Source organism: Ranitomeya imitator, chromosome 5, assembly GCF_032444005.1.
Source record: "Ranitomeya imitator isolate aRanImi1 chromosome 5, aRanImi1.pri, whole genome shotgun sequence".
In the NCBI taxonomy this organism is placed as follows: Eukaryota; Metazoa; Chordata; class Amphibia; order Anura; family Dendrobatidae; genus Ranitomeya; species Ranitomeya imitator.
The window spans coordinates 45,739,035-45,765,907 of NC_091286.1; the positions used below are offsets into that span (position 1 = coordinate 45,739,035).

General features: G+C 44.4%; 1 protein-coding gene across 3 annotated transcripts in view; it reads right to left on the reverse strand.

The window, feature by feature from the left end:
- The window catches only part of SRBD1 (S1 RNA binding domain 1), a 268,478-nt gene that overhangs the window by 119,270 nt on the left and 122,335 nt on the right, over positions 1 to 26,873 (reverse strand). For all 3 annotated transcript variants that reach the window (XM_069768624.1, XM_069768625.1, XM_069768626.1), the window contains one exon: positions 5,874 to 5,965. In XM_069768624.1, the coding sequence (XP_069624725.1) occupies positions 5,874 to 5,965 (92 nt within the window). The remainder of the gene's footprint in view (positions 1 to 5,873; positions 5,966 to 26,873) is intronic.

The following is a 26,873-nucleotide window of genomic DNA, read 5'->3' on the forward strand; positions in this document are numbered from 1 at the left end:
GGTCTGGGGTGCTGGGTTTCTTTTTATATTCAAGGGAATGGAGCACACTCAGCAAATCAGGTGGTGCAGGCTGTACTTGGGAAGAACCCAACAAAGTCCAATAAGCGAGAAAACAGCCGCACTCTCTTGGGTTATAGCTTGTAAAATGGTGTATTTATTCACATGTGTTAGACATTCAAATATATGTACACACACAGCAGGATAAGAAAATAGAGTAACATTTCGACCCTATTCCGGGTCTTTCTCAAACTGCAAATAAACAAATTACAATTAGTGTTTATGTACATAGAGCATAATGCGTGAAATTTATATTTAGACATATATACAATTATATTTACTAATAAAAATTCCATGAGTCCCCTTGAGATGAGAGATTTTTAGGTACAATAGATGTACTGCAAGTCCTTTCCCTGGTTTCCAGTAGATATATACAATATATTGAAGGTTTTTTATAACGAAATTAGGACCGGAGACACAATAGTAGAAAAAATATATGTGTGGTCAAAATGAATATTACAAGTTGCCCAGTGGTGAACTAAATGTATGGTGGTATAAAGTGGATGAAAACCTAGTGCACTGACCTGAGTTACTGATACTGAGCGAAGATTTAAAATTTGGTCCCAAAGAGGGCTGCGGGTAAAAAAAGGGAGGGGGAAGGGGAATCCTTTGTAAGGAGAGGTGTAGTCCGTATAGTATAGGTGGAAATATGGGTTATAGGTAAGTTACAAACCTCCTCTTGGTGTGGCGCTGGGGTATCCTGCTTCCTGGGAGTGTGTGGGCTAATGTCAGCGGTGTAGCTCCATTTATAATGCCTGTCGGCCGAAAAGTCGGGCCATGTCAGGGCGAGGTGTGGAGCGCAGTGTACGTGCTGCATAGATGGCGTCTGCGCAGTGTGTTCTCCGTAGTGGAGATTTGGGAATTGCTGGGAGGGTTGCGCATAACTGCGCATGCGTAGAGCGCAGTAGGAAGCTAACATTGTAACTCACGGCGGCTGCGCCGTTACCTATAACCCATATTTCCATCTATACTATACGGACTACACCTCTCCTTACAAAGGATTCCCCTTCCCCCTCCCTTTTTTTACCCGCAGCCCTCTTTGGGACCAAATTTCAAATCTTCGCTCAGTATCAGTAACTCAGGTCAGTGCACTAGGTTTTCATCCACTTTATACCACCATACATTTAGTTCACCACTGGGCAACTTGTACTATTCATTTTGACCACACATATATTTTTTCTACTATTGTGTCTCCGGTCCTAATTTCGTTATAAAAAACCTTCCATATATTGTATATATCTACTGGAAACCAGGGAAAGGACTTGCAGTACATCTATTGTACCTAAAAATCTCTCGCCTCAAGGGGACTCATGGAATTTTTATTAGTAAATATAGTTGTATATATGTCTGTAAATATAAATTTCACGCATTATGCTCTATGTACATAAACACTAATTGTAATTTATGTTTATTTGCAGTTTGAGAAAGACCTGGAATAGGGTCGAAACGTTACTCTATTTTCTTATCCTGCTGTGTGTGTACATATATTTGAATGTCTAACACATGTGAATAAATACACCATTTTGCAAGCTATAACCCAAGAGAGTGCGGCTGTTTTCTCGCTTATTGGGTTTCTTTTTATACACACACACACACACACACACACACACACACACACACACATACTAATTAACCAATCATTTACTGAGCACAGGTGAGGATGTAAACTAGGATTGGGTGCATTATATGACCAGGCGACAAAACTTTTGTCTTGCCAAAATCTGACCATTCTGTGTCCATTAACTGATCAATATTTCTGAATTGATGCCAATTTATTTTCTTAACCTAAACCACATTTCGGAGCGTTTCAGCTTTCAAAAGAATAATTTATACAACCAATGGATGAATTTAACAACCGGTTATAAGCTTTTATTTACATAACATGGATAAGCGACATAACTTCTGTCAGGGAGTGTACACAGTAAGCTCCAGATGACATTGCAATAGCCAGACTATTAATCTGCAAATGTGTCACCCCCTCTTAAGAGATGACAGTTCCCTTTAAAGACCTATGGTCCACAAATTTGTATAAGAAGTCATAACATCAATAACATCTTAACCGCTAAAGGAAAGGGCCACCCGTTGCACATATACCAAGGACAGTCTTGGCCCATGAATGAGCTTTCCCATCTTAGGCTGGGTTCACATTACGTTTAAGCAGTCCGTTAGATGGACTGCGTTGCACCGCGGCATAACGCGGTGTAACGCAGTCCGTTAACGCTGCCATTAAGCACTATTTCGGGCCCATCGCAAATGGGCGTGCGCTAGCTATGTGCCGTCATTGAGTGACGGACCTCGGACGCGGGCTGCAGTGTTTCCAGGTCCGTCACCGCTAGTGCAGATAGAGCATCTGCTAGCTCTATCTGCGCTAGCGCAATGGCATGTCGGCACTTGCGTTAACGCAGCCCATTTAACACATGAGTTGAACGGGCTGCTTTAACGCAATGTGAACCTAGCCTTAGGCCGGAGTCACACTAGAGAGAAATACGGACGAGTGCTATGGGAGAAAAAAAAAAAATCGCATAGCACTCGGACCAATGTTAATCTATGGGGAATCCGTTTTTTTCTTGCCCGTATTATACGTGCGAGTGAAATCACAGCATGCTGCGATTTGCACCGTACATCAGCCGAGACTCGCCGATGAAAGTCTATGGGTGCAAGAAAAACTCGCACACCACACGGGCCATCAGTGTGACTTGTGAGAAATACGCACCGGTGTCCTATAGAAAAGCCGGCAATTCAGTGCAGTGTATAGTAAAATCACACTGACAAGTTAGAATAGAATATAAAGAATAGATATATGCACATAATAGAGGTGTATATATATTTATATTTCATAGAGAGTTAGGTAGCAGAATAGCCAATAATTTAATTGTTGGCTTCTGTACAATCATTGCAGAAGCCGACAAGATATGACACATGGTTTATATACAGTAAACCGTTGCATATCAGTTAGATTTTTATATGTCCCTCACTAATAATGTTAGTAGTGTGTGTGTAAAATTTTGGAGCTGTAGGTGTTAAATTAAAGGATTAATTCACGGAAAAAACTGGCGTGGCATATGGGGTAATAAGGGGTTAATGTCATCTTGCTATTGTAAGGTGACATTAAGCCCGGTTAATAATGGAGAGGTGTCAATAAGACACCTATCCATTATTAATCCAATAGGATGAAAGGGTTAAAATACACACACACACACATTAACAATAAAGTCTTTTAATGAAATAATGAAACACACAGGTTTAACATCTTTATTGCACTCTCAATCCAAGCGAAGCACTCCTTCTTCTGTAAAAAAAAAAAAATAAATAAAAAAGCAACAATATCCCATACCTGTCCGCCGTACAGTCAAGTCCCACGCTGCAATCCATCTCAAGGGGTTAAATAGTTTACAACCCGGAGCGGTGCTAATGCTACTGCCCCGACTGTAACCCACCGTGTAATGAATGTAAAGCTGCTGGTTCAGCCTCCCCGCCTGACCGGACATGAACTCATTAGCGTGGGAAAGTTTCTGAACATTTTCCCACGCTGTCAAGTTCACCGCGTCAGGCGGGGTGTCTGTGCAGCGTTTTTCATAGTTTTGCTGACAGTCATGTGGGGGCTTGTTTTTTGTGGGACGAGTTGACGTTTTTATTGGTAGAAATGACGCACCGATCAGAAGGGAGAGGGAGCCCCCTCCCTCTCCCAGCGTTTTAAATGCTGCGATCGATATCGATCACGGTATTTCAGGGGTTAATTGGCCCGGGGCAGTACAGGCACTGCTACTGTGAGTAACATCCGGGCCTTGGTTTTAATTTAAGCTGAGTTCCCGGCGGCGAGCGAGCGGGCACAGCTCCTGTGCCCCACATAATCTATATGACGTACCCATAGTAAGAGGTCAGGAACCCATACCTGACCATGATGTACGGGTACATCAAAGATTGTGAAGGGGTTAATAGGCAGGTGTTTTTTTTTGTTTTTTTTAATAGTGGAAGAGGAGTTCAGGAGGCAGAGAGGAGGGAAAGAAGAGGCTCATAAATGGAAAAAAAAGACAATTTCTCTGATAAGATATATTGCAAAGTTTCTACTACTGATTTATGAAACATTAGTTAAAACGATAGGGACTTTTTATAGGGCAGCACGGTGGCTCAGTGGTTAGCACAGCAGCCTTGCAGCGCTGGGGTCCTGGGTTCAAATCCCACCAAGGACAACATCTGCAAGGAGTTTGTATGTTCTTCCCGTGTTTGCGTGGGTTTCATCCAGGTTCTCCGGTTTCCTCCCTCATTCCAAAGACATACTGATGGGGAATTTAGATTGACAGCGATAATAATGTCTGTAAAGCGCTGCTGAATATGTTAGCGCTATATAAAAATAAAGATGATTATTATTATTTATATAAAAAACAACTAATAAAATATATTGCACTATAAAATACTTAGCAACGTTGTCTATCAGTTACAGCCCTCGTCACTGAATGCCGCCAGTGGGTTACTATCTATATGCACAGCAGAGCCGGTGTAATAACCTACAGTATACAGCACTCACATTTGCTGTAACGGATCTTGGTGCCTGGTTGTTACTGGAAGCCAGGACCTCACTTGGAATGTTACTTGGTATCTACTTTGGCATTTGGTACAAATATAAGGATTTAATTTAGAACATCAGCGGTGATATAGAAGACTGGTATAATTTACACAATTATCCGACCACAAAGTTATGTCTCTTCCCAGACTGGCAGAAACCTAGCTAGCTGTCTATTTTAAATCCCTTCATTTATAAAAGGAATCCATCACCAGACGGATCATCTTTAAATTCATGAAATTCTCTATTTAAAGGGAATCTGTCTAACAGTTTATTTTTTTTTCCCCTTTGCGCTGATCCGCCATCTTCTTGGTGGACTACGCCTTTGTCTCTTCCCTCTGCTTATGATGTATCCTCCAGGCTCTTGACCTCGGACTCTTTGACTACCCTGACTCACGGCTTGTCCGCGAGAAGGGACTCGGCGTCACACCAATAAACACAACATCAGCTGTGTCTGGAGGCAGCTCAGCTCCTGAATCCCTTTAACATATGGTCCCAGCGTGGATGTATAGTGACGCCCATAGGCGCAAAACAGTTAAAGGGGTTGTCCACCTTTAGGTGAGAGGACATTTTTCTCACTTAAATGACTGCATTTTTGGTTAAAAAATCATTTTTGCAAATCAGTTTCATTAAAAGATTTTGCACCATTTGCGTTCTAAAGTCTCTGCGTTGTACTGCCTATTACTGGCCATAGAATGGGTTAACTGAGAATCTGTTGGTGACCTCGCTCTGACGGTCCAATGGGTAAGTATCTAACTTTTTCTGTTTTGGTTTTTTTAGGATCCCCTTAGCTGATTTATGACTGCAGACCTCATTAAAGTTGAATGTGCAGGAAAACAAAAAAAAGTCTGTAGAAAGGTAAATGCTGTAATATTTTTTAATGAAACCCAATTGCAAAAAAAAAAAAAAAATTATTCCTAAATATATGCATTTATGTAAAAAAAAAAATCAATTTAATAATAAAATAAAAAGACGTCCTGAGAGGTGAACAACAATTTTAAAGGAGGGATCAGGAGGATGGTAGATGAACAATACTAGATCTGCTGATCTAGATCCAGTGGACCCCGACCATGGCCACATCACTCCAAGATCAGTAGGGATTGATGCGCCTACTGAACTAGGATCGACTCTATGGATTTCCCTGATTGGGCACGAATAGGATCTTGCATACAGGAGGTTGGGTCTGCTCTGCATAAAACCCTCCAACATGGGTTAGTGATGGTGGACAACAAATTAGTGGTACCAGTAATGTTACCTGCACTCCGCAGATTAGGGTCCAGATCTGGCATCTCCTTGGCGGCCTCCGGGCTTACACTGTAGATGGAAGCTCCGGCTTCATTAGTAATGCTGCAAAATTAAGGAGGATGGTGGATTAATCATCATGGCCTCTGTAGGATATATGAAGAGATTGCTCCTTATTTCCAGATTCCACCACTTATAATCATCTGACTCTGGATCCACTTATGGCCACCATGGTGGCGGAGGCAACAGAAGCTATTTTCTGGAATCTGCCATAACACCAGCCACCTAATAAGTCTCTCATCAGCTCTGATTTGGCCAGGTATAGACTCTACAAGACCTCGGGGGAAGTCCTGCAGAAGAAGAAGACCTTGTAAGTAAGGCGGTGGACTCTCAATTTCAAGAATGGGATTTTCCTTCCTAATACATCAATACAAGGTGGAGTGGGGGGGTGCAGCTGCAGCTTCTCTCTGTTAGACTGAACGCTACAAGCAGGAGTTACGCCGTCTCTACAACACAGCGGTCACCCTTATCAGACCCTACACGACACGTCTAAGAGCCAGGCTATTCTGGACCAGAAGGTGCCGGTGTTGGCATTGCCGCATCCCAGTAGCCATAACGATTTCATTTGTAATTCACAAAATTCATTTTAGTCATCACTTGAAGTAGCCATATTGTAGTTTTTATTGGTGGCATTTTAGTATAGATTAAAAAAAATATTTTTTTCCAGCAGGTAAAGTTTTGAAACTTTGCAAATCACTTTATTAGTGTATTTGACTTTCTGTAATTTCTGTAAAAAAAAAAAAATGTACGCGTCATCGGTTTACCAACCCCTGTATTTCCCCAGTCTATTTCTCTGCTTTCAGTTGTATTGATATCAGAACGGACGCAATTGGAGTACAGATGATGGCGGTGATGGATGGGTCCACTCCTGTTCATAGTCCTCAACTATCAGAACAAATCAAGAAATACATTTTGTGTAATCATTTTTTTTTCTGTATTGCACACTTCTTTGTTTCACGTTTGTCCTTTTTGGTATCCTGCAGGTGATCCCTAGTATGGAATGGTGTCCTCCGCTTTTCAAAACTTGGACATCACTATCAGTGTGCTGCTGTCTGTTTCTCACTAACTGATAGATAGAAGGGGAAAAACTTTTTTTTTTCTCCTTAGTGAAAAACAAAAAGGAGGAAAATCCGACCAAACTCTGACAAAAACCTGATGAAACTATTAAAAAAAAAAAAAAAAAAAAAAAAGACGTTTAAGGGTACGTTCACATTTGCGGTTTGCGCCGCAGCGTCGCCACCGCAACACAACGCATGCGTCGTGCGGCCCTATCTTTAACATTGGCGCCGCATGGGGCCGCATGTGCATGCGTTGTGTTGCGTTTTACGCCGCATGCGGCGTTAGGGCGCACCTGTCTGGGCGCGGCAAACGCAACATGTTGGATTTTTTGTGCGGCGCCGACCTTTTCAAAAACGCATGCGTCGTGCGGCCCTATCTTTTAACATTGGCGCCGCATGGGCCGCATGTGCATGCGTTTTGCTGCGTTTTTGTTTGCGTTGTGGCGACGACGCTGCGGCGCACAACGCAAATGTGAACTTAGACTAAATGAGGCCTAAAAGAGACACAGGAGCTGACCCATCACTGCCATCACCCGGACTCCAAAAGGAGTATGTCATGGTATCAATGCAACTAAAGGCAGGCAAATAGGCTGGGGAAATGCAGGAACAAAGAGAAATCCACTAATAAAGTAATTTTTAAAGTTTCAGAACTTTCCATGCTGGACAAAGTTATTGAAAAAAAAAAAAAAAGTTTAGTTACATCTACTCTGGGGCGAGGGAATAAGGAAAAGAAAAGAAATAATCAGAAAGCCAGCAATCCTTATAGCGGTGCATTTACTATGTAATTGATGTATTTGCTTTTTTTCTACGGGTCATTGCAATTGCAGCAGAATCACGTAATCATTATATAGATCTTTATTTTCCACTATTTTTTAAACAGTAAATTATTTCCTTTTTTTTTTTTTCTTTTTTCTTTTTGGAGGGGCCCCACATCTACCATACCTTTATGGGATTTTTGGTGTACCGTATATCCCGTAAATTTCTGAACTTATAATACTAAAAAAAGAGCAGTGGCCTTTCTCCAGTTCTTTTCATTCCCAAAACAGTTGGAATTTGACATCGCCATTGTATGGGAAAGCATTGGGGTGACAGAAACTATGTATGTATGTATGTATGTATGTATGTATGTATGTATGTATGTATGTATGTATGTATATATATATATATATATATATATATATATATATACACACATATATATATATATATATATATATATATACACACATATATATATATAAATATATATATATATATATATATAAATATATATATATATATAAATATATATATATATATATATATATATATATATATCTATCTCTATATCCTTGCTCTTATATGTTCTACATTTTCACTTTAAAAAGAGCTTTTTTTTTTCTTGTGACTTTTTCTTAAATAAAATGTAATATTTTGTATTTATTTATTTTATGTTTTTTTGAACCCACTGAACTGCAGTATCCGGCAGCGACCACTACACTTTATCCTGCTCTGACGCCACACGTTCTACATATCCAGGGACTGCTGGCACTAAACTATTGGGGGGCTGACTCCCCATCAATGTGATCAATGGCGGACACAGACAGAAAAGGGCCCCTGGGCAAGAACTTCGACTTCGATTTGGTATTTTATTTAGAGCTTTCTCTGCCTTTTCCGGATGAGTTTAATATAATCTTTCAAGATCCGATAAACCAGAATATTTTATAGTCCGGCATCTATACTGTACAATGATGAGAATTTGATTTATCGCCTAAAAGAAAGAAACAATAAGGCATTATGACCTTGAAACAAACTTCTAATTTGGATATTCTCATCACTTTAATATTAGAGAGGAATCGTTTCTCCTTGTGGACAGTGACGAGCCATCAGAGTGAGGAGACTTATAGGCCGTGCAATACTCCTCTGGAAAATGAAATATGCAAATTGCCTTTTCAAAGAGGAAGAGGACTAGAACTTTAGAGCCACCTATTGGGAGTAGCAATCCTGCAAGTCAGTATGGACCCTTTAATGAACCTGGCCACATGACTTAGATTTGTTACTCCCAATAGGTGGCACTAGAGTTCAAGTCCTCTTCCTCTCTGAAGAGGTAATTTTTATATTAGAGTAAACTCTAGTACTAAAATCCACAAATGAGCTGTAAAAGGATGTGACAATCTGATTTGTATGAAATTCAGAAGTCCAATAACGTATTAGAGTTTTTCTTCTTAAAGCCACGGCACGTTAATGTATAAAATCCAGGGATAAAATAAAATGAAAACAATGCAAAAAGTGTAATCCGCTTTGGAATAAGGAGCTGGAGAGACTTCCTCACTGTATGCGCTTCTACAGACCTCGCCGGATAATTTATCACAATCGGGAGATTGCAGCAGCAAAAACAGAGGGGAAAAAAGTGAAGTGGAACACTGGCACCACCTTGTGGCAACTGTCCTGAACAGCAACCAGAGTGGCCAAAAATTTATATTAACTGTTTAAAGGGTCATTTACACAACTGAATGAGCAGAAAAATTGCTTTGCGTCAACAGGAGAAGCAGATGAACGCAGAGTTATGTGATCGTTATCAAACTGCGGAGAATGAACATGAATTGTTTGGTGCAGTACCTGAAATGGAACATTAAAACAATGCGACCAAATAATGAATTTAGAGCCATGAATTAGACATTTGGGTTATGTGTCAGTACTTGTCGTAATGATCAGGAACATCTGCTAAAGTAATACATGGGCCGTGGGGCAAGTACAACTGTCTGCTGGACAACGTAACAAAAAGAATTGTGACAACAGAAATATTCTTCAGCTCGGTGTCAAACTTGCAGTCAGTTCTCCCCACACGATTATTATTTGCCATCGCAAAGGAACAGTCAGTAAAAAAAAAGTTAAAAAGACAGCAAAAAAAAAAAAAAGACCTATATAAAAGGCATATGTGAGATTTTGATTTGTAGCTTTACAGAAATGTGCAGGTGTCTGCTCACATCATATTAGTTGCAACATTATCATTTCCATCAAAGTGATGGACATCTCGGCAAAACCCACTGGACCCTTTCCAAGTCACTCCAGTGTGAACAGAGTCTTATACCCAACTCAGACAAGCCAATAATCAGGAGACAGGCTTTAACAGGAACGCTCGTTCCTGATATGTATCGTCCTGTGTAAAGAGGCACAACACTCGTTCCTGATAGGCATCGTCCTGTGTAAAGAGGTTCAACGCTCGTTCCCGATAGGTACCGTCCTGTGTAAAGAGGTACAACGCTCGTTCCCAATAGGTATCGTCCTGTGTAAAGAGGCACAACGCTCGTTCCCGATAGCTATCGCCCTGTGTAAAGAGGCACAACGCTCGTTCCCAATAGGTATCGTCCTGTGTAAAGAGGCAAAGCGCTCGTTCCCGATAGCTATCGCCCTGTGTAAAGAGGCACAACGCTCGTTCCCGATAGCTATCGCCCTGTGTAAAGAGGCAAAGCGCTCGTTCCTGATAGGTATCGTCCTGTGTAAACAGGCACAACACTCATTCCTGATAGGTATCATCCTGTGTAAAGAGGCACAACACTCGTTCCTGATAGGCATCGTCCTGTGTAAAGAGGCACAACACTCGTTCCTGATAGGCATCGTCCTGTGTAAAGAGGTACAACGCTCGTTCCTGATAGGTATCGTCCTGTGTAAAGAGGCAAAACGCTCGTTCCTGATAGGTATCGTCCTGTGTAAACAGGCACAACACTCATTCCTGATAGGTATCATCCTGTGTAAAGAGGCACAACACTCGTTCCTGATAGGCATCGTCCTGTGTAAAGAGGCACAACACTCGTTCCTGATAGGCATCGTCCTGTGTAAAGAGGTACAACGCTCGTTCCTGATAGGTATCGTCCTGTGTAAAGAGGCAAAACGCTCGTTCCTGATAGGTATCGTCCTGTGTAAACAGGCACAACACTCATTCCTGATAGGTATCATCCTGTGTAAAGAGGCACAACACTCGTTCCTGATAGGCATCGTCCTGTGTAAAGAGGTACAACGCTCGTTCCTGATAGGTATCGTCCTGTGTAAAGAGGCAAAACGCTCGTTCCTGATAGGTATCGTCCTGTGTAAACAGGCACAACACTCATTCCTGATAGGTATCATCCTGTGTAAAGAGGCACAACACTCGTTCCTGATAGGCATCGTCCTGTGTAAAGAGGTTCAACGCTCGTTCCCGATAGGTATCGTCCTGTGTAAAGAGGTACAACGCTCGTTCCCAATAGGTATCGTCCTGTGCAAAGAGGCACAACGCTCGTTCCCGATAGCTATCGCCCTGTGTAAAGAGGCACAACGCTCATTCCCAATAGGTATCGTCCTGTGTAAAGAGGTACAATGCTCGTTCCCGATAGGTATCGTCCTGTGTAAAGAGGCAGAACGCTCGTTCCCGATAGCTATCGTCCTGTGTAAAGAGGCACAACGCTCGTTCCCGATAGGTATCGTCCTGTGTAAAGAGGCACAACGCTCGTTCCCGATAGCTATCCTCCTGTGTAAAGAGGCACAACGCTCATTCCCAATAGGTATCGTCCTGTGTAAAGAGGCACAACGCTCGTTCCCGATAGCTATCGCCCTGTGTAAAGAGGCACAACGCTCATTCCCAATAGGTATCGTCCTGTGTAAAGAGGTACAACGCTCGTTCCCGATAGGTATCGTCCTGTGTAAAGAGGCAGAACGCTCGTTCCGGATAGCTATCGTCCTGTGTAAAGAGGCACAACGCTCGTTCCCGATAGCTATCGTCCTGTGTAAAGAGGCAGAACGCTCGTTCCCGATAGGTATCGTCCTGTGTAAAGAGGCACAACGCTCGTTCCCGATAGCTATCCTCCTGTGTAAAGAGGCAGAACGCTCGCGCCCGATAGGTATCGTCATGTGTAAAGAGGCACAACGCTCGTTCCCGATAGGTATCGTCCTGTGTAAAGAGGCACAACACTCTTTCCCGACAGCTATCCTCCTGTGTAAAGATGCATAACACTCGCTCCCAAAAGCTATCGTCATGTGTAAAGAGGCACAACGCTCGTTCCCGATAGGTATCGTCCGGTGTAAAGAGGCACAACGCTCGTTCCCGATAGCTATGCTCCTGTGTAAAGAGGCATAACGATCACTCCCAAAAGCTATCGTCATGTGTAAAGAGGCACAACGTTCGTTCTGATAGCTATCGTCCTGTAAAGAGGTGCAATGCTCGTTCCCGATAGGTATCGTCCTGTGTAAAGAGGCAGAACGCTCGTTCCCGATAGGTATCGTCCTGTGTAAAGAGGCACAACACTCGTTCCCGACAGCTATCCTCCTGTGTAAAGAGGCATAACGCTCACTCCCAAAAGCTATCGTCATGTGTAAAGAGGCACAACGCTCGTTCCCGATAGCTATCGTCCTGTGTAAAGAGGCACAACGCTCGTTCCCGTTAGCTATCGGCCTGTGTAAAGAGGCACGATTGTTCCCAATAGCTATCGACATGTGTAAAGAGGCACAACGCTTGTTCCCGACAGGTATTGTCCTGTGTAAAGAGGCACAACGCTTGTTCCCGATAGGTATTGTCCTGTGTAAAGAGGCACAACGCTTGTTCCAAATAGGTATCGTCCTGTGTAAAGAGGCACAACGCTCGTTCCCGATAGGTATCGTCCTATGTAAAGATGCACAACTCTCGCTCCCGATAGCTATCGACCTGTGTAAAGAGACAACGCTCGTTCCCGATTGCTATTGGCCTGCGTAAAAAGGAAAAACACTCATTTGTCAGGTGCAATAATTTTAACTGGCTTAAAAAGGATCGTTCTCTGCAGCACATCGTCCTGTGTAAACAGGATATGTGCTGGCGAGAACATGACATTGGTTCAGATTTCATAGAATTCTGGTAGGCCTGTCCAAACTGGCTATTAAACGACTTCTGGTTGGACTGTAGAAAATGAAGGCAGCCGGGTGGCTCAGTGGTCACTATTGTTGTCTTGCAGCACCGGGGTCTTGTGTTTCGAGTCTGTCCAGGTTTGTATTTTCTGTATGTTCCTCGTGTGATTCCGTCACAGTCCCAAATACATACTCCTAAGGTAATAATGACAGGAAGTGATAACGATCTCTGTGCTGCGGAACATGTTGGTGCCATGTATAAGAGAATAATATAAAAAAAAACATTGCTAATGAGAATAAACTGTGACTTTGTCTCCCAGTCTAAGAGCCTCCTTCTGTATCCATACATGAATCCATGCGCTTAAAATCCTAATTCCACTTGTAAAACCTTCTACTATCAAAAAATACCGGTTTTCTGCTGAAATCCTTTCCGCTGCGCTGACCCCAATCCAGACAGGGGATGCATAAGAGGAAAGGACTAAAACAAGGGACAGAGAAATGAGTTAAAAAAGAAAAATTATCTTGCTGCCAAAGGGATAAGTCCATGACATTTTTTGCTGATCCACAAGAGAAGTCAGAAATGCGACTGGTAGGGGAATGGGACCCCTGCAATCCTGAGAATGGGGGATTGAATGTTCTATGTGAATGGAAGGGTAGTGCTCATGACCACCGCTCTATTAACTTCTATGGCAGCGGTGGTGCGCATCTGCTGCTACAGACAGTGAATCGAGGGGTGATCATGCATGTGCATCAGCTTTAGGATAGGTCGTAAATGTATAATCGCTGGGACCCCCCGTGATCGTGAGAATGGGGGTCCCATGTGCCCTGTGTGAACGGATCAGTAATACACATGCATGACTCTTGCATCGTTTAGCGCCTTCCCTGTGGATAAATTATAAATCCCTTTATTGAAATATGGCAGCGGGCAGATTGTCAGAGGAGTGATCACTGAGCCATCAGATTACAGAACCACCAAAAACATCAGAAGCTGCTCATCGAAGGAAATAAGGGACGGGATCTTCCATCATCGAAGCTTAAGACTTCAGATCATGTTTGTATCTTGGTGAAACGGAGGCTTCCTCTGAGAATCATCTCAATGCATGGAGACAAAACCACCTGCAGCAGTAAAGTCACCGGGAGGCTTACAGCAGCCGGGAAGAGGTGGACGGATCCTGCGAGAAGCACTGACCCGTCATCATGATTGGATAAGTGGTGACAGGCACATGGAGCGAAATGTCAGAACGTGCAAAGGGTGACCGAAGACGAGCAACAGACGGCCGGCCATCAACTTCACAGAGGAACTTAGAGCTTCCATCAGCATCACATTGGGGACATTCGCAAGATCTTCACTACATGGCCAACAGTATCCGGAAACCTCCATTACACCCGCAGAAGATTTCCTGACCTCCCACTTCACATTCACAGGCACTAATATCAATTTCCCCCTTTTCAGCTATAACAGTTTCTGCTCTTCTCGGAAAAGTTTCTGTAAGATTTTGGAAGTGTCTGCGGGAATTTTTCTCCTTTCATCCAGAAGAACATAATGAGGTCAAACCCTGATGTACGGGAGAGACCGGACTCACAATCTCTGTTCTAGTTCATCCCAAAGGTGGTGGATGGGGCTGGTGACAGTTCTCCGCAGCCGGTCATGTTCTCCCCAGCCAGGTCTGTATGGACACCAAAGGTGGTGGATGGGGCTGGTGACAGTTCTCAGCAGCCGGTCATGTTCTCCCCAGCCAGGTCTGTATGGACACCAAAGGTGGTGGATGGGGCTGGTGACAGTTCTCAGCAGCCGGTCATGTTCTCCCCAGCCAGGTCTGTATGGACACCAAAGGTGGTGGATGGGGCTGGTGACAGTTCTCCGCAGCCGGTCATGTTCTCCCCAGCCAGGTCTGTATGGACACCAAAGGTGGTGGATGGGGCTGGTGACAGTTCTCAGCAGCCGGTCATGTTCTCCCCAGCCAGGTCTGTATGGACACCAAAGGTGGTGGATGGGGCTGGTGACAGTTCTCCGCAGCCGGTCATGTTCTCCCCAGCCAGGTCTGTATGGACACCAAAGGTGGTGGATGGGGCTGGTGACAGTTCTCCGCAGCCGGTCATGTTCTCCCCAGCCAGGTCTGTATGGACACCAAAGATGGTGGATGGGGCTGGTGACAGTTCTCCGCAGCCGGTCATGTTCTCCCCAGCCAGGTCTGTATGGACACCAAAGGTGGTGGATGGGGCTGGTGACAGTTCTCCGCAGCCGGTCATGTTCTCCCCAGCCAGGTCTGTATGGACACCAAAGGTGGTGGATGGGGCTGGTGACAGTTCTCCGCAGCCGGTCATGTTCTCCCCAGCCAGGTCTGTATGGACATTGTGCACTACGCACTGTCATAGGGAACAAAAACAAGGTCTTCTCCAAACTGTTCCCACAAAGCAGGAGGCTACAATTGTCCACAATGTCTGTGCTGAAGTATTAAGATTTCTCTTCACTAGAAACTAAGGAGTTGAGGACCCCTAAAATACAAGCCCATGGCATTATCCCTCCTCCGCCAAACTGTACAGCGGGAACAAAGTTACATAGTTACATAGTTACATAGTTATTAAGGTTGAAGGAAGACTATATGTCCATCTAGTTCAACCCATAGCCTAACCTAACATGTTGATCCAGAGGAAGGCAAAAAAAACCCATGTGCAAGAGTAAGCTCCACATTGGGGAAAAAAAATTCCTTCCCGACTCCACATACGGCAATCAGACTAGTTCCCTGGATCAACGCCCTATCAAGGAATCTAGTGTATATACCCTGTAACATTATACTTTTCCAGAAAGGTATCCAGTCCCCTCTTAAATTTAAGTAATGAATCACTCATTACAACATTATACGGCAGAGAGTTCCATAGTCTCACTGCTCTTACAGTAAAGAATCCGCGTCTGTTATTATGCTTAAACCTTTTTTCCTCCAACCGCAGAGGATGCCCCCTTGTCCCTGTTTCAGGTCTATGATTAAAAAGATCATCAGAAAGGTCTTTGTACTGTCCCCTCATATATTTATACATTAAAATAAGATCACCCCTTAGTCTTCGTTTTTCCAAACTAAATAGCCCCAAGTGTAATAACCTATCTTGGTATTGCAGACCCCCCAGACCTCTAATAACCTTGGTCGCTCTTCTCTGCACCCGCTCCAGTTCAGCTATGTCTTTCTTAAACACCGGAGACCAGAACTGTGCACAGTATTCTAAGTGTGGTCGAACTAGTGACTTGTATAGAGGTAAAATTATGTTCTCCTCATGAGCATCTATGCCTCTTTTAATGCATCCCATTATTTTATTTGCCTTTGTAGCAGCTGCCTGACACTGGCCACTGAATTTAAGTTTGTCATCCACCCATACACCCAGGTCTTTTTCATTGACGGTTTTGCCCAGAGTTTTAGAATTAAGCACATAATTATACATCTTATTACTTCTACCCAAGTGCATGACCTTACATTTATCCCCATTAAAGCTCATTTGCCATTTATCAGCCCAAGCTTCTAGTTTACATAAATCATCCTGTAATATAAAATTGTCCTCCTCTGTATTGATTACCCTGCAGAGTTTAGTGTCATCTGCAAATATTGAAATTCTACTCTGAATGCCCCCTACAAGGTCATTAATAAATATGTTAAAAAGAAGAGGGCCCAATACTGACCCCTGTGGTACCCCACTGCTAACCGCTACCCAGTCCGAGTGTGCTCCATTAATAACCACCCTTTGTTTCCTATCCCTGAGCCAGCTCTCAACCCACTTGCACATATTTTCCCCTATCCCCATTATTCTCATTTTATGTATCAACCTTTTGTGTGGCACCGTATCAAAAGCTTTTGAAAAGTCCATATACACTACATCCACTGGGTTCCCTTGGTCCAATCTGGAACTTACCTCTTCATAGAAACTGATCAAATTAGTCTGACATGAACGGTCCCTAGTAAACCCGTGCTGATACTGGGTCATGAGGTTATTCCTCTTCAGATACTCCAGTATAGCATCCCTTAGAATGCCCTCCAGTATTTTACCCACAGTAGAGGTTAAGCTTACTGGCCTATAATTTCCGAGTTCAGTTTTTGTCCCCTTTTTGAATATTGGCACCACATTTGCTATACGCCAGTCCTGTGGCACAGACCCTGTTATTATGGAGTCTTTAAAGATTAAAAATAATGGTCTATCAATGACTGTACTTAATTCCTGCAGTACTCGAGGGTGTATCCCATCCGGGCCCGGAGATTTGTCAATTTTAGTGATTTTTAGACGCCGCCGCACTTCCTGCTGGGTTAAGCAGGTGACATTTAATTGGGAATTTTTATCACTAGACATTTTGTCTGCCATGGGATTTTCTTGTGTAAATACTGATGAAAAAAAGTCATTTAGCATATTGGCTTTTTCCTCATCCTCATCCACCATCTCACCCAGACTATTTTTAAGGGGGCCAACACTATCATTTTTTTAGTTTCTTACTATTTATGTAGTTAAAGAATATTTTAGGATTATTTTTACTCTCTCTGGCAATGAGTCTCTCTGTCTCAATCTTTGCTGCCTTGATTTGCTTTTTACAGAATTTATTTAATTTTCTGTATTTATTTAATGCCTCCTCACTACTTACTTCCTTTAATTCTCTAAATGCTTTCTTTTTGTCACTTATTGCGCCCCTTACAGCTCTATTTAGCCATATTGGTTTCCTCCTATTTCTAGTATGTTTATTCCCATACGGTATATACTGTGCACAGGTCCTATCCAGGATGCTAATAAACGTCTCCCATTTTCTTTGTGTATTTTTGTGTCTCAGGATATCGTCCCAGTTAATTGCACCAAGATCCTCTCTCATCCGTTGGAAATTTGCCCTCCTGAAGTTTAGTGTCCTTGTAACCCCTCTACTACACATCTTTTTAAAGGATACTTGAAAACTTATTATTTTGTGATCGCTATTTCCCACGTGACCCCCAACCCTTATATTTGATATAAGTAGTCAGGTAATGTTCTCCTGGCTTTCACCAAACCCAAACTCGTCTATCAGATACCTGATAAAGAAGTCCAGTGGTAGCGGCTTTACACCACTCTGTTCAGCATCGTGCTTGGTGATATAAAGAAGCATACAGCTGCTCGGCCATGAAGCTCCCAGTGGGGGTACAATGTTTGTGTGGATGTCAATACCATTGGAGGTTTGCAGTTATGGTGTCAGCAGAACGTTGGTGACTTTTCTGCCCTCTGCTCCTCAGCACTTGGTCCCCCCACTCTGTAATGTTACAGGGTCTCCACTTCGTGGCTGAGTTGCACTTCTCAGTAATATCACTCACAGGTGATGGAGGAATATTTCAGAGGGTAGAAAGGTCATGACCTGACTTGTTACACCGGTGACTCCTATTACAGGACCGCGCTGGTACCAGTGAGCTCTGCGCCACCAGCCAGTCTGTTACATGTTAATGAAGGCAGAAAGCAAGGAGGGGGCTGGATGTCATATACTGGGAGGCGGAGGGCCGGATGTTATACATGGGGGGCAAGGGGCCGTGTCACGGATCCCTACTCTGTGGGGTCACTTATTCGTCACGTGCCTGCTCTCACACGTGACTTGGGGTTGTACCTGCAAGGGTTAATCTATCTCCCCACACTCAGTCCAGCATTCAACCTCTGTCCTATGCTGTAATGGGAGTATAAATCACACACCGACCCAGGCCACACACCCGCTCATACACGCTGCCACCACTCACCGAATACACGGGCGATGAGTCCCAGAAATAATAATACTAATAAAAATATGTCTATCACTCATAAGGCTCACACACCTTAGGCTATGGATTCTTTTAGAACATTCAAGGTTTAACTTGTTAAAGTTGTATACTTTAATAACAAAAGGGTCAGTGCTTACAATAAGAAAAGGTATAAAAATATGATAATAAAAAGACATACAACTTATGCAGAACAGTGTCAAAATAAACAGGAGAAAACTTACAGAAAATCATCTAACTGGTAGTTGCTTCTGCTCCCTGAGGGTTGGAAGAATGTAGATTGGATCACACCAGCTTCTCAGGCTGCCCCCATCATGTGAACACAATTCTCTGTCGGCAGCCTAAATTTATAACTTTGGTCTGAGGTCAGGTTTCTAGACCGGCCCCTCAGGTTAATATCATAATTGCAGGCTGTTTGATTGGCCACGGCCGCTCTACTAATGAATATATTATTTTCTCTTTTGAGACACTTGTGAAAAGGTTCTCAGGAATAGATCACCTCAGGCCGCAATTAGCATCTCCCCTCCAAGACCTAAGAGGCACCAAATGTTACCTTCTTCTTGGCTCTAGCTAGACCTACTGGAGAGATATGGAGGCAGAAGTTCTAGTAGTCCCAAGGAAGTACCTATTAACACCTAGGTGCGACTTGCCTTCAGGACAGATGTTACGTTATCACTAGTCACACATATAACCCTAGACATATGTCACTACACACATATAGATATATATATATATATAGACACATATTTCACCACAGGCCGGATTTTATACACTGGGGGCGAGGGGCCAGATGTTATACACTGGGAGGAAGGGCGTGGGGCCGGATGTTATACACCGGGGGAGCGAGGGGCCAGGTGTTATACACCGGGGGGTGAGGGGTCGGATGTTATACACCGGGGAAGGGGGGTGGCTGGATGTTATACACCGGGGGGGGGAGGGGGCGAGAGGTCGGATGTTATACACCGGGGGGGCCGAGGGGCCGGCTGTTATGCACAGAGGGTGAGGGGCTGGATGTTATACACCGGGGGGCGAGGAGCAGGATGTTATACAACGGGAGGGGGGGCCGAGGGGCCGGCTGTTATACACAGAGGGTGAGGGGCCGGATGTTATACACTGGGGGCGAGGAGACGGATGTTATACACCGGGAGCAATGGGACTGAATAACAAATCTGAATTCAATGATTTAGACGTGTGTAACAATACTTCTCTCCATATGTGTATGAAGCCAATGCAAAAGATGTTGAATGTGTAAACGTGCAGTTAAATACCAGCGATATCTCCCGGTCATTCATTAATGTCCCGTCTTGTCATTATATACAAAACTAAACAATAACAATCTGATGAAATAGAAACATAAATTCTCTGCGATAATAAATACAAGTTTCAAGCTTCTAAATAGGCAACATTGTTAGCTTCAATATACTATGATGCTCTACCATACATCCAGTGCAGAATGCTCCGGGGGGTCCGCACCAATCCTGCTCTACCATACATCCAGTGCAGAATACTCAGGGGGTCCGCACCAATCCTGCTCTACCATACATCCAGTGCAGAATACTCTGGGGCAGAGGTGTCAAACTGCATTCCTCAAGGGCTGCAGACAGGTCATGTTTTCAGGATTTCCTTGTACTGCACAGGTGATAATTTAATCACCAACACAAATAATGATTACAGCACCTTGTGCAATGCTAAGGAAATCTTGAAAACATGCATGGTTTGCGGCCCTCGAGGAATGCAGTTTGACACCCCTGCTCTGGGGGGTCCGCATCAATCCTACTCTACCATACATCCAGTGCAGAATGCTCTGGGGGGTCCGCATCAATACTGCTCTACCCTCCATACATCCAGTGCAGAATGCTCTGGGGGGTCCGCATCAATCCTGCTCTACCCTCCATACATCCAGTGCAGAATGCTCTGGGGGGTCCGCATCAATCCTGCTCTACCCTCCATACATCCAGTGCAGAATGCTCTGGGGGGTCCGCATCAATCCTGCTCTACCCTCCATACATCCAGTGCAGAATGCTCTGGGGGGGGGGGGGGGGGGGGTCCGCAGCAATCCTGCTCTACCATACATCCAGTGCAGAATGCTCCGGGGGGTCCGCATCAATCCTACTCTACCATACATCCAGTGCAGAATGCTCTGGGGGGTCCGCATCAATCCTGTCTACCATACATCCAGTGCAGAATGATCCGGGGGGTCCGCATCAATCCTGCTCTACCCTCCATACATCCAGTGCAGGAATGCTCTGGGGGGGGGGTCCGCAGCAATCCTGCTCTACCATACATCCAGTGCAGAATGCTCCGGGGGGTCCGCATCAATCCTACTCTACCATACATCCAGTGCAGAATGCTCTGGGGGGTCCGCATCAATCCTGTCTACCATATATCCAGTGCTAAGTTTAACAGGGACTGACATATTGGGTATACATCAAGTAAATATGGTCCTATAATGTATGACCAAAAAATGAGAGCGCAACCGCGACTCCACCAAACATTTTAAACCTACAAAAGAACCGGAGTATACTCTCATAAGGTATAAATATAGAAGAAAATATATATATATAGAGCCAGACAGTCTACAAATAGTAATGTTCAAAGGTAAATATTTATTAGACACATAGCTCTTAATACAGTACAAAAGACGGCTAAAAAAAGCCCAAATGTTACAAAAACATGATAAGGCGACGAGGGAAAACACACATATATAAAAAACAGCGTCAGTCTACCGAAAAAAGTCCATCCCTATATGTAGGTTCAGGAAAGTGGGTTACAATCCGGCATCTCATAAACAAAGATAAAAAGTAATCACCCAGAGAGCCTCTGTGTATATATGAACCCTAGCTGGTGACTCTAAAGTCACTACATTCATCGGACACTACATGCAAAGTGCTTACCCATGTGGGAAAAGGACAGGGAGAGACCACGGCAGGCTGAATGGAACGGCCCCAACGCGCGTTTCGCGACGATGGCTTCCTCAGGGGACCATAGTAGATGTACCACCGGTGCCCGATTTAAATAGAACAATTAGACGCCGCCTTAATTGCTCCAAAGACGCCGCGCGAGGTTCGGCGCATGCGCAGTGCTGCCCACGGCGCCCGCCGCCACATCCGGCCGTCCGGGCCTCGGCGCGGGTCAAGGAAAACATTTCCTCTGACGTCAAAGACCCGCGCCGGGTCCTAAGGATGCCTTTAGTGACGCGGGTATATCGGGGACTACACTGCGCAGGCGCGCGGCGCGGCGGCCATGTTGCTTGCTGGACAAAGTGTGGGCAAGCGTCAGAGGGCACCAGTGAGTATGAAAACTGCGGGGATGCAATATAAAAACAGACAAAACTCAGTGACATGGAGAGGGGTAAAAAAAGGGAAAAGGAGGAATAGAGAATATATCAGGATAGAGCATATATCAATGAAATTATCGAAACAACCACAATGAAGCACATAAGTTGATGAAGTGTCAAAGGTTCTAGTCCAGAATACGTATGTTCCAAAAAAGTGCTTCACAGGCCATGTCTGGATGTTTATTCATTTTATCATCGATTTCTCAGGCCCCATCCATTCGTACCCATATGAGAAGAATTGTGATCAGAAACACAACGATGATTGAACCCACATGTCACTGTATAGAAATAAAAAACATAAGACAAAAAGTGATTAAAATGCAACAACCCAGCACGCGGGAGAACACTGGCGACGCGAGAAATATCGCCTAGATTACCAAGTGGCACATAACTCCACCATTATGTTATACTATGTTGACATAAATAACGGAAACGGTTTCATAGGGTCAAAAGGCCATGAAGGAGATGCAGCAAAACAAAAAATAAAAATATATAAATTTAAAGATCTAATCACAGAAAGGGGGAAAAGGACAGATGTTCATTCAGCCCGTGCGGAGACATCGTGCCCAAAGTGACGATCCAACGGCACTCCAACTGCGCCAAAATGCGTTTACGGTCACCCCCTCTAATGCCACAGTGCACCCGGTCTATGCCCCGCACTTTAAAAGAAGCGGGGTCACAGCCGTGGCGCAGCCTGAAGTGCCGAGGGACCGTCTTCAATTCAGCCAAATCCACCACATTTTTGGCAGCAATGATGTCACGCACGTGCTCTCTTGTCCTTACCCTGAGTTCGCGAGACGTAAGTCCCACATAGATCAGATTACAGGCACAGACGGCGTAGTACACCACATGGGTGGTATTACATGTGATGTAATTGGTAATACGGTACTCTTTGTCCCCGCTGGCTGACACAAAAGATGTTGCTCTTGTGAAATTACGACAAGCCATGCATGAACCGCATGGGAAAAAACCCCATCTCTGTTTGGTTGGCCCAAAGGGGGTTGCTGGTGCCGCCACATAGTGACTTCTTGTCAAGATATCTTTTAGGTTTCTACCCCTTCTCGCTGTTAGGAGAGGGTGATCAGGAATCAGTTTTTTCAAAGTGGGTTCTGTCTTAAGGATAGACCAATGCTTAGATAAGATGTTCCGAATAGACCCCCACTGATCATTAAATGTTGTGATGAAACGTATGGGTTGTTCCCCCCTAGACCTATTTCCTGTTGTACAGAGAAGTTGTTCTCTCGGTATTCTCTTGGCCCGCAGATAACCCTGTTTAATATTCCTGTTGCTGTACCCCCTCTCCCGGAACCTGCTGGAGAGGTCACGGGCCTGGGCCTCAAACATTCCATCCAACGAGCAAATCCTCTTCATACGTAAAAATTGTCCTATAGGGACAGCCCGTATTGTCGAGGATATATGTGCACTTGATGCGTGTAATAGTGCATTTACCGATGTTTCCTTACGGAAAACATCGGTTTGTAACATCCCTGAGTCATCAATCAGAATCTTGACATCCAGAAAGTCAATGACTTTCGAAGCAATCTTGTATGTGAGTCTGATGTTGTATGGATTCTGATTGAGCTCATGGATGAAATGCCGAAGCCCAGGCTCGCCACCCTGCCAAATTAAAAGAACGTCATCAATATAGCGATACCAGCACTGCGCCTGGGAGGCGGCGCATGCGCCATCGCCGAAAACCTCCCTCTCCCAAAACCCGAGAAAGAGGTTTGCGTACGATGGCGCACACGCCGCGCCCATCGCAGTGCCGCGCTGTTGTAAAAAATAACGATCCTTAAAGACAAAGAAATTATGTGTCAATATAAACTCCAGCAGCTCCAGGACGAGGGAGCACAGCTCAGGATTTAAATTACTGGATTCCAGATAGAATCTTGCGGCCCTAATGCCATCTGTGTGGCCAATGCTCGTATACAACGACTCCACGTCGATTGTCGCAAGAAGCATATCTGGCTCCATCACCAGGCCATCCAATTTCCTCAGGACGTCAGTAGTGTCTCTGACATGGGAGGGCAGCGTCTCCACCAGCGGATGAAGATAATATTCAATAAATTTACAAGCTGGGTCGCAAAGCCCTCCCATGCCAGAGACAATAGGACGTCCAGGAGGTGTGATGGAGTCCTTATGGACTTTTGGCAGGAGATACAGGGTCGGAATAACTGGAGCCCTAACACATAGCCCATCAAATATTTTTTTGGGAATAATCCCCTGTTGAAACGCCCTATCTAGAATCTCATACAAGAGTTTTGAAAAAGTCCCCAATGGATTACTGGGCAAGGGTGTATATCCCTCTCTATCCCTAAGTTGCCGAAAGGCTTCCCTTTCGTACATGTCTGTCGGCCAGATCACCACGTTCCCCCCCTTATCTGCAGGCTTAATGACCACATCTTTGATGGATCTTAGTTCTTTCAGAGCCTGACGTTGAGATCTCGTTAAATTATCACGCCTCCTACATTGTGAGATGGCCTTAAAGTCATTCAGGACCAGTTTGTTAAAAATCTCAATTTGGGGGCATAAAGAAAAGGGAGGGAACGTGGATGACCTCGGCACGACAGAGGTAGGAAATGTACCTTGAGTAGTAGTAGCGCCTTCGCTCTCAAGCTCCTCCAGGATAGCCAGTGTGTCACGATCCATAGTGGTGTCTAGGCCGTCTGTGCCTGTGGGTTTCGCATGCAATTTGCGAAGTACCACCTTCCGTAAAAAAAGCTGCAAATCCTTCATGGCTACAAAATAATTAAAACCATTAGTGGGAACAAATGTTAAGCCTAATTTTAACACTTCCTCCTGTGATTTGGACAAGACATGCCCCGAGAGGTTAATTACCTCCAGATTAGTAGTTGTTTTAGGTTTCTTTTCCAACGATTGTGGAGGAGTCAATTTCCTCTTGTTATATGTTGGACCTTTTCTATAGGCGTTTTTGCCCAAACCCAGGCGTAAATTCTGTTGAGCAATGGAATAGCTGCCAACGGGCATCTCCTCATCCATTGATGAAGCTGAGGAGAAGGAGTTACGATGGGATCTTGGTATGGTGGAGGGTGCAACTTGCTTCTTCCTCCATCTATACACTCGGCTATTGGAGAAATCCAAAATATCTCGTTGGTACTTTTTGCTTTTGGAAGCCACTATCTCCTTCTCCCATTTGGAAAAGTCACTTTCCAATTCTTTATTGAGCTTCACCATGGCCTCATTGCTCAGTTTGTTTGACAGCTCTGCCTGTACCGTATTGATTTCAATTTCTAATTCGCTCAAAGAGGCGGCATTGGACTTAATGAGTAGTCCCATGAAGCCCCTTGAGCATGCTGTAGCAAAGTCCTCCCATTCCCCCTTAAAGCTCTCATCGTCAATAGAAAAAGACGGGAACACTTGGACTCTCAGGCCTCTTGGTATTAGCCCTTTATCAATATACCGTTCCAGGAAAGACTTGTTCCACCAAATCCGTGTCTTGCGATTATATAAATTTTTAAGTTTGGTAATCACGTCGCCTGTCTCCCTTGTATTGGGAACCGCAGGTGGAGGTAATTAACCTCTCGGGGCATGTCTTGTCCAAATCACAGGAGGAAGTGTTAAAATTAGGCTTAACATTTGTTCCCACTAATGGTTTTAATTATTTTGTAGCCATGAAGGATTTGCAGCTTTTTTTACGGAAGGTGGTACTTCGCAAATTGCATGCGAAACCCACAGGCACAGACGGCCTAGACACCACTATGGATCGTGACACACTGGCTATCCTGGAGGAGCTTGAGAGCGAAGGCGCTACTACTACTCAAGGTACATTTCCTACCTCTGTCGTGCCGAGGTCATCCACGTTCCCTCCCTTTTCTTTATGCCCCCAAATTGAGATTTTTAACAAACTGGTCCTGAATGACTTTAAGGCCATCTCACAATGTAGGAGGCGTGATAATTTAACGAGATCTCAACGTCAGGCTCTGAAAGAACTAAGATCCATCAAAGATGTGGTCATTAAGCCTGCAGATAAGGGGGGGAACGTGGTGATCTGGCCGACAGACATGTACGAAAGGGAAGCCTTTCGGCAACTTAGGGATAGAGAGGGATATACACCCTTGCCCAGTAATCCATTGGGGACTTTTTCAAAACTCTTGTATGAGATTCTAGATAGGGCGTTTCAACAGGGGATTATTCCCAAAAAAATATTTGATGGGCTATGTGTTAGGGCTCCAGTTATTCCGACCCTGTATCTCCTGCCAAAAGTCCATAAGGACTCCATCACACCTCCTGGACGTCCTATTGTCTCTGGCATGGGAGGGCTTTGCGACCCAGCTTGTAAATTTATTGAATATTATCTTCATCCGCTGGTGGAGACGCTGCCCTCCCATGTCAGAGACACTACTGACGTCCTGAGGAAATTGGATGGCCTGGTGATGGAGCCAGATATGCTTCTTGCGACAATCGACGTGGAGTCGTTGTATACGAGCATTGGCCACACAGATGGCATTAGGGCCGCAAGATTCTATCTGGAATCCAGTAATTTAAATCCTGAGCTGTGCTCCCTCGTCCTGGAGCTGCTGGAGTTTATATTGACACATAATTTCTTTGTCTTTAAGGATCGTTATTTTTTACAACAGCGCGGCACTGCGATGGGCGCGGCGTGTGCGCCATCGTACGCAAACCTCTTTCTCGGGTTTTGGGAGAGGGAGGTTTTCGGCGATGGCGCATGCGCCGCCTCCCAGGCGCAGTGCTGGTATCGCTATATTGATGACGTTCTTTTAATTTGGCAGGGTGGCGAGCCTGGGCTTCGGCATTTCATCCATGAGCTCAATCAGAATCCATACAACATCAGACTCACATACAAGATTGCTTCGAAAGTCATTGACTTTCTGGATGTCAAGATTCTGATTGATGACTCAGGGATGTTACAAACCGATGTTTTCCGTAAGGAAACATCGGTAAATGCACTATTACACGCATCAAGTGCACATATATCCTCGACAATACGGGCTGTCCCTATAGGACAATTTTTA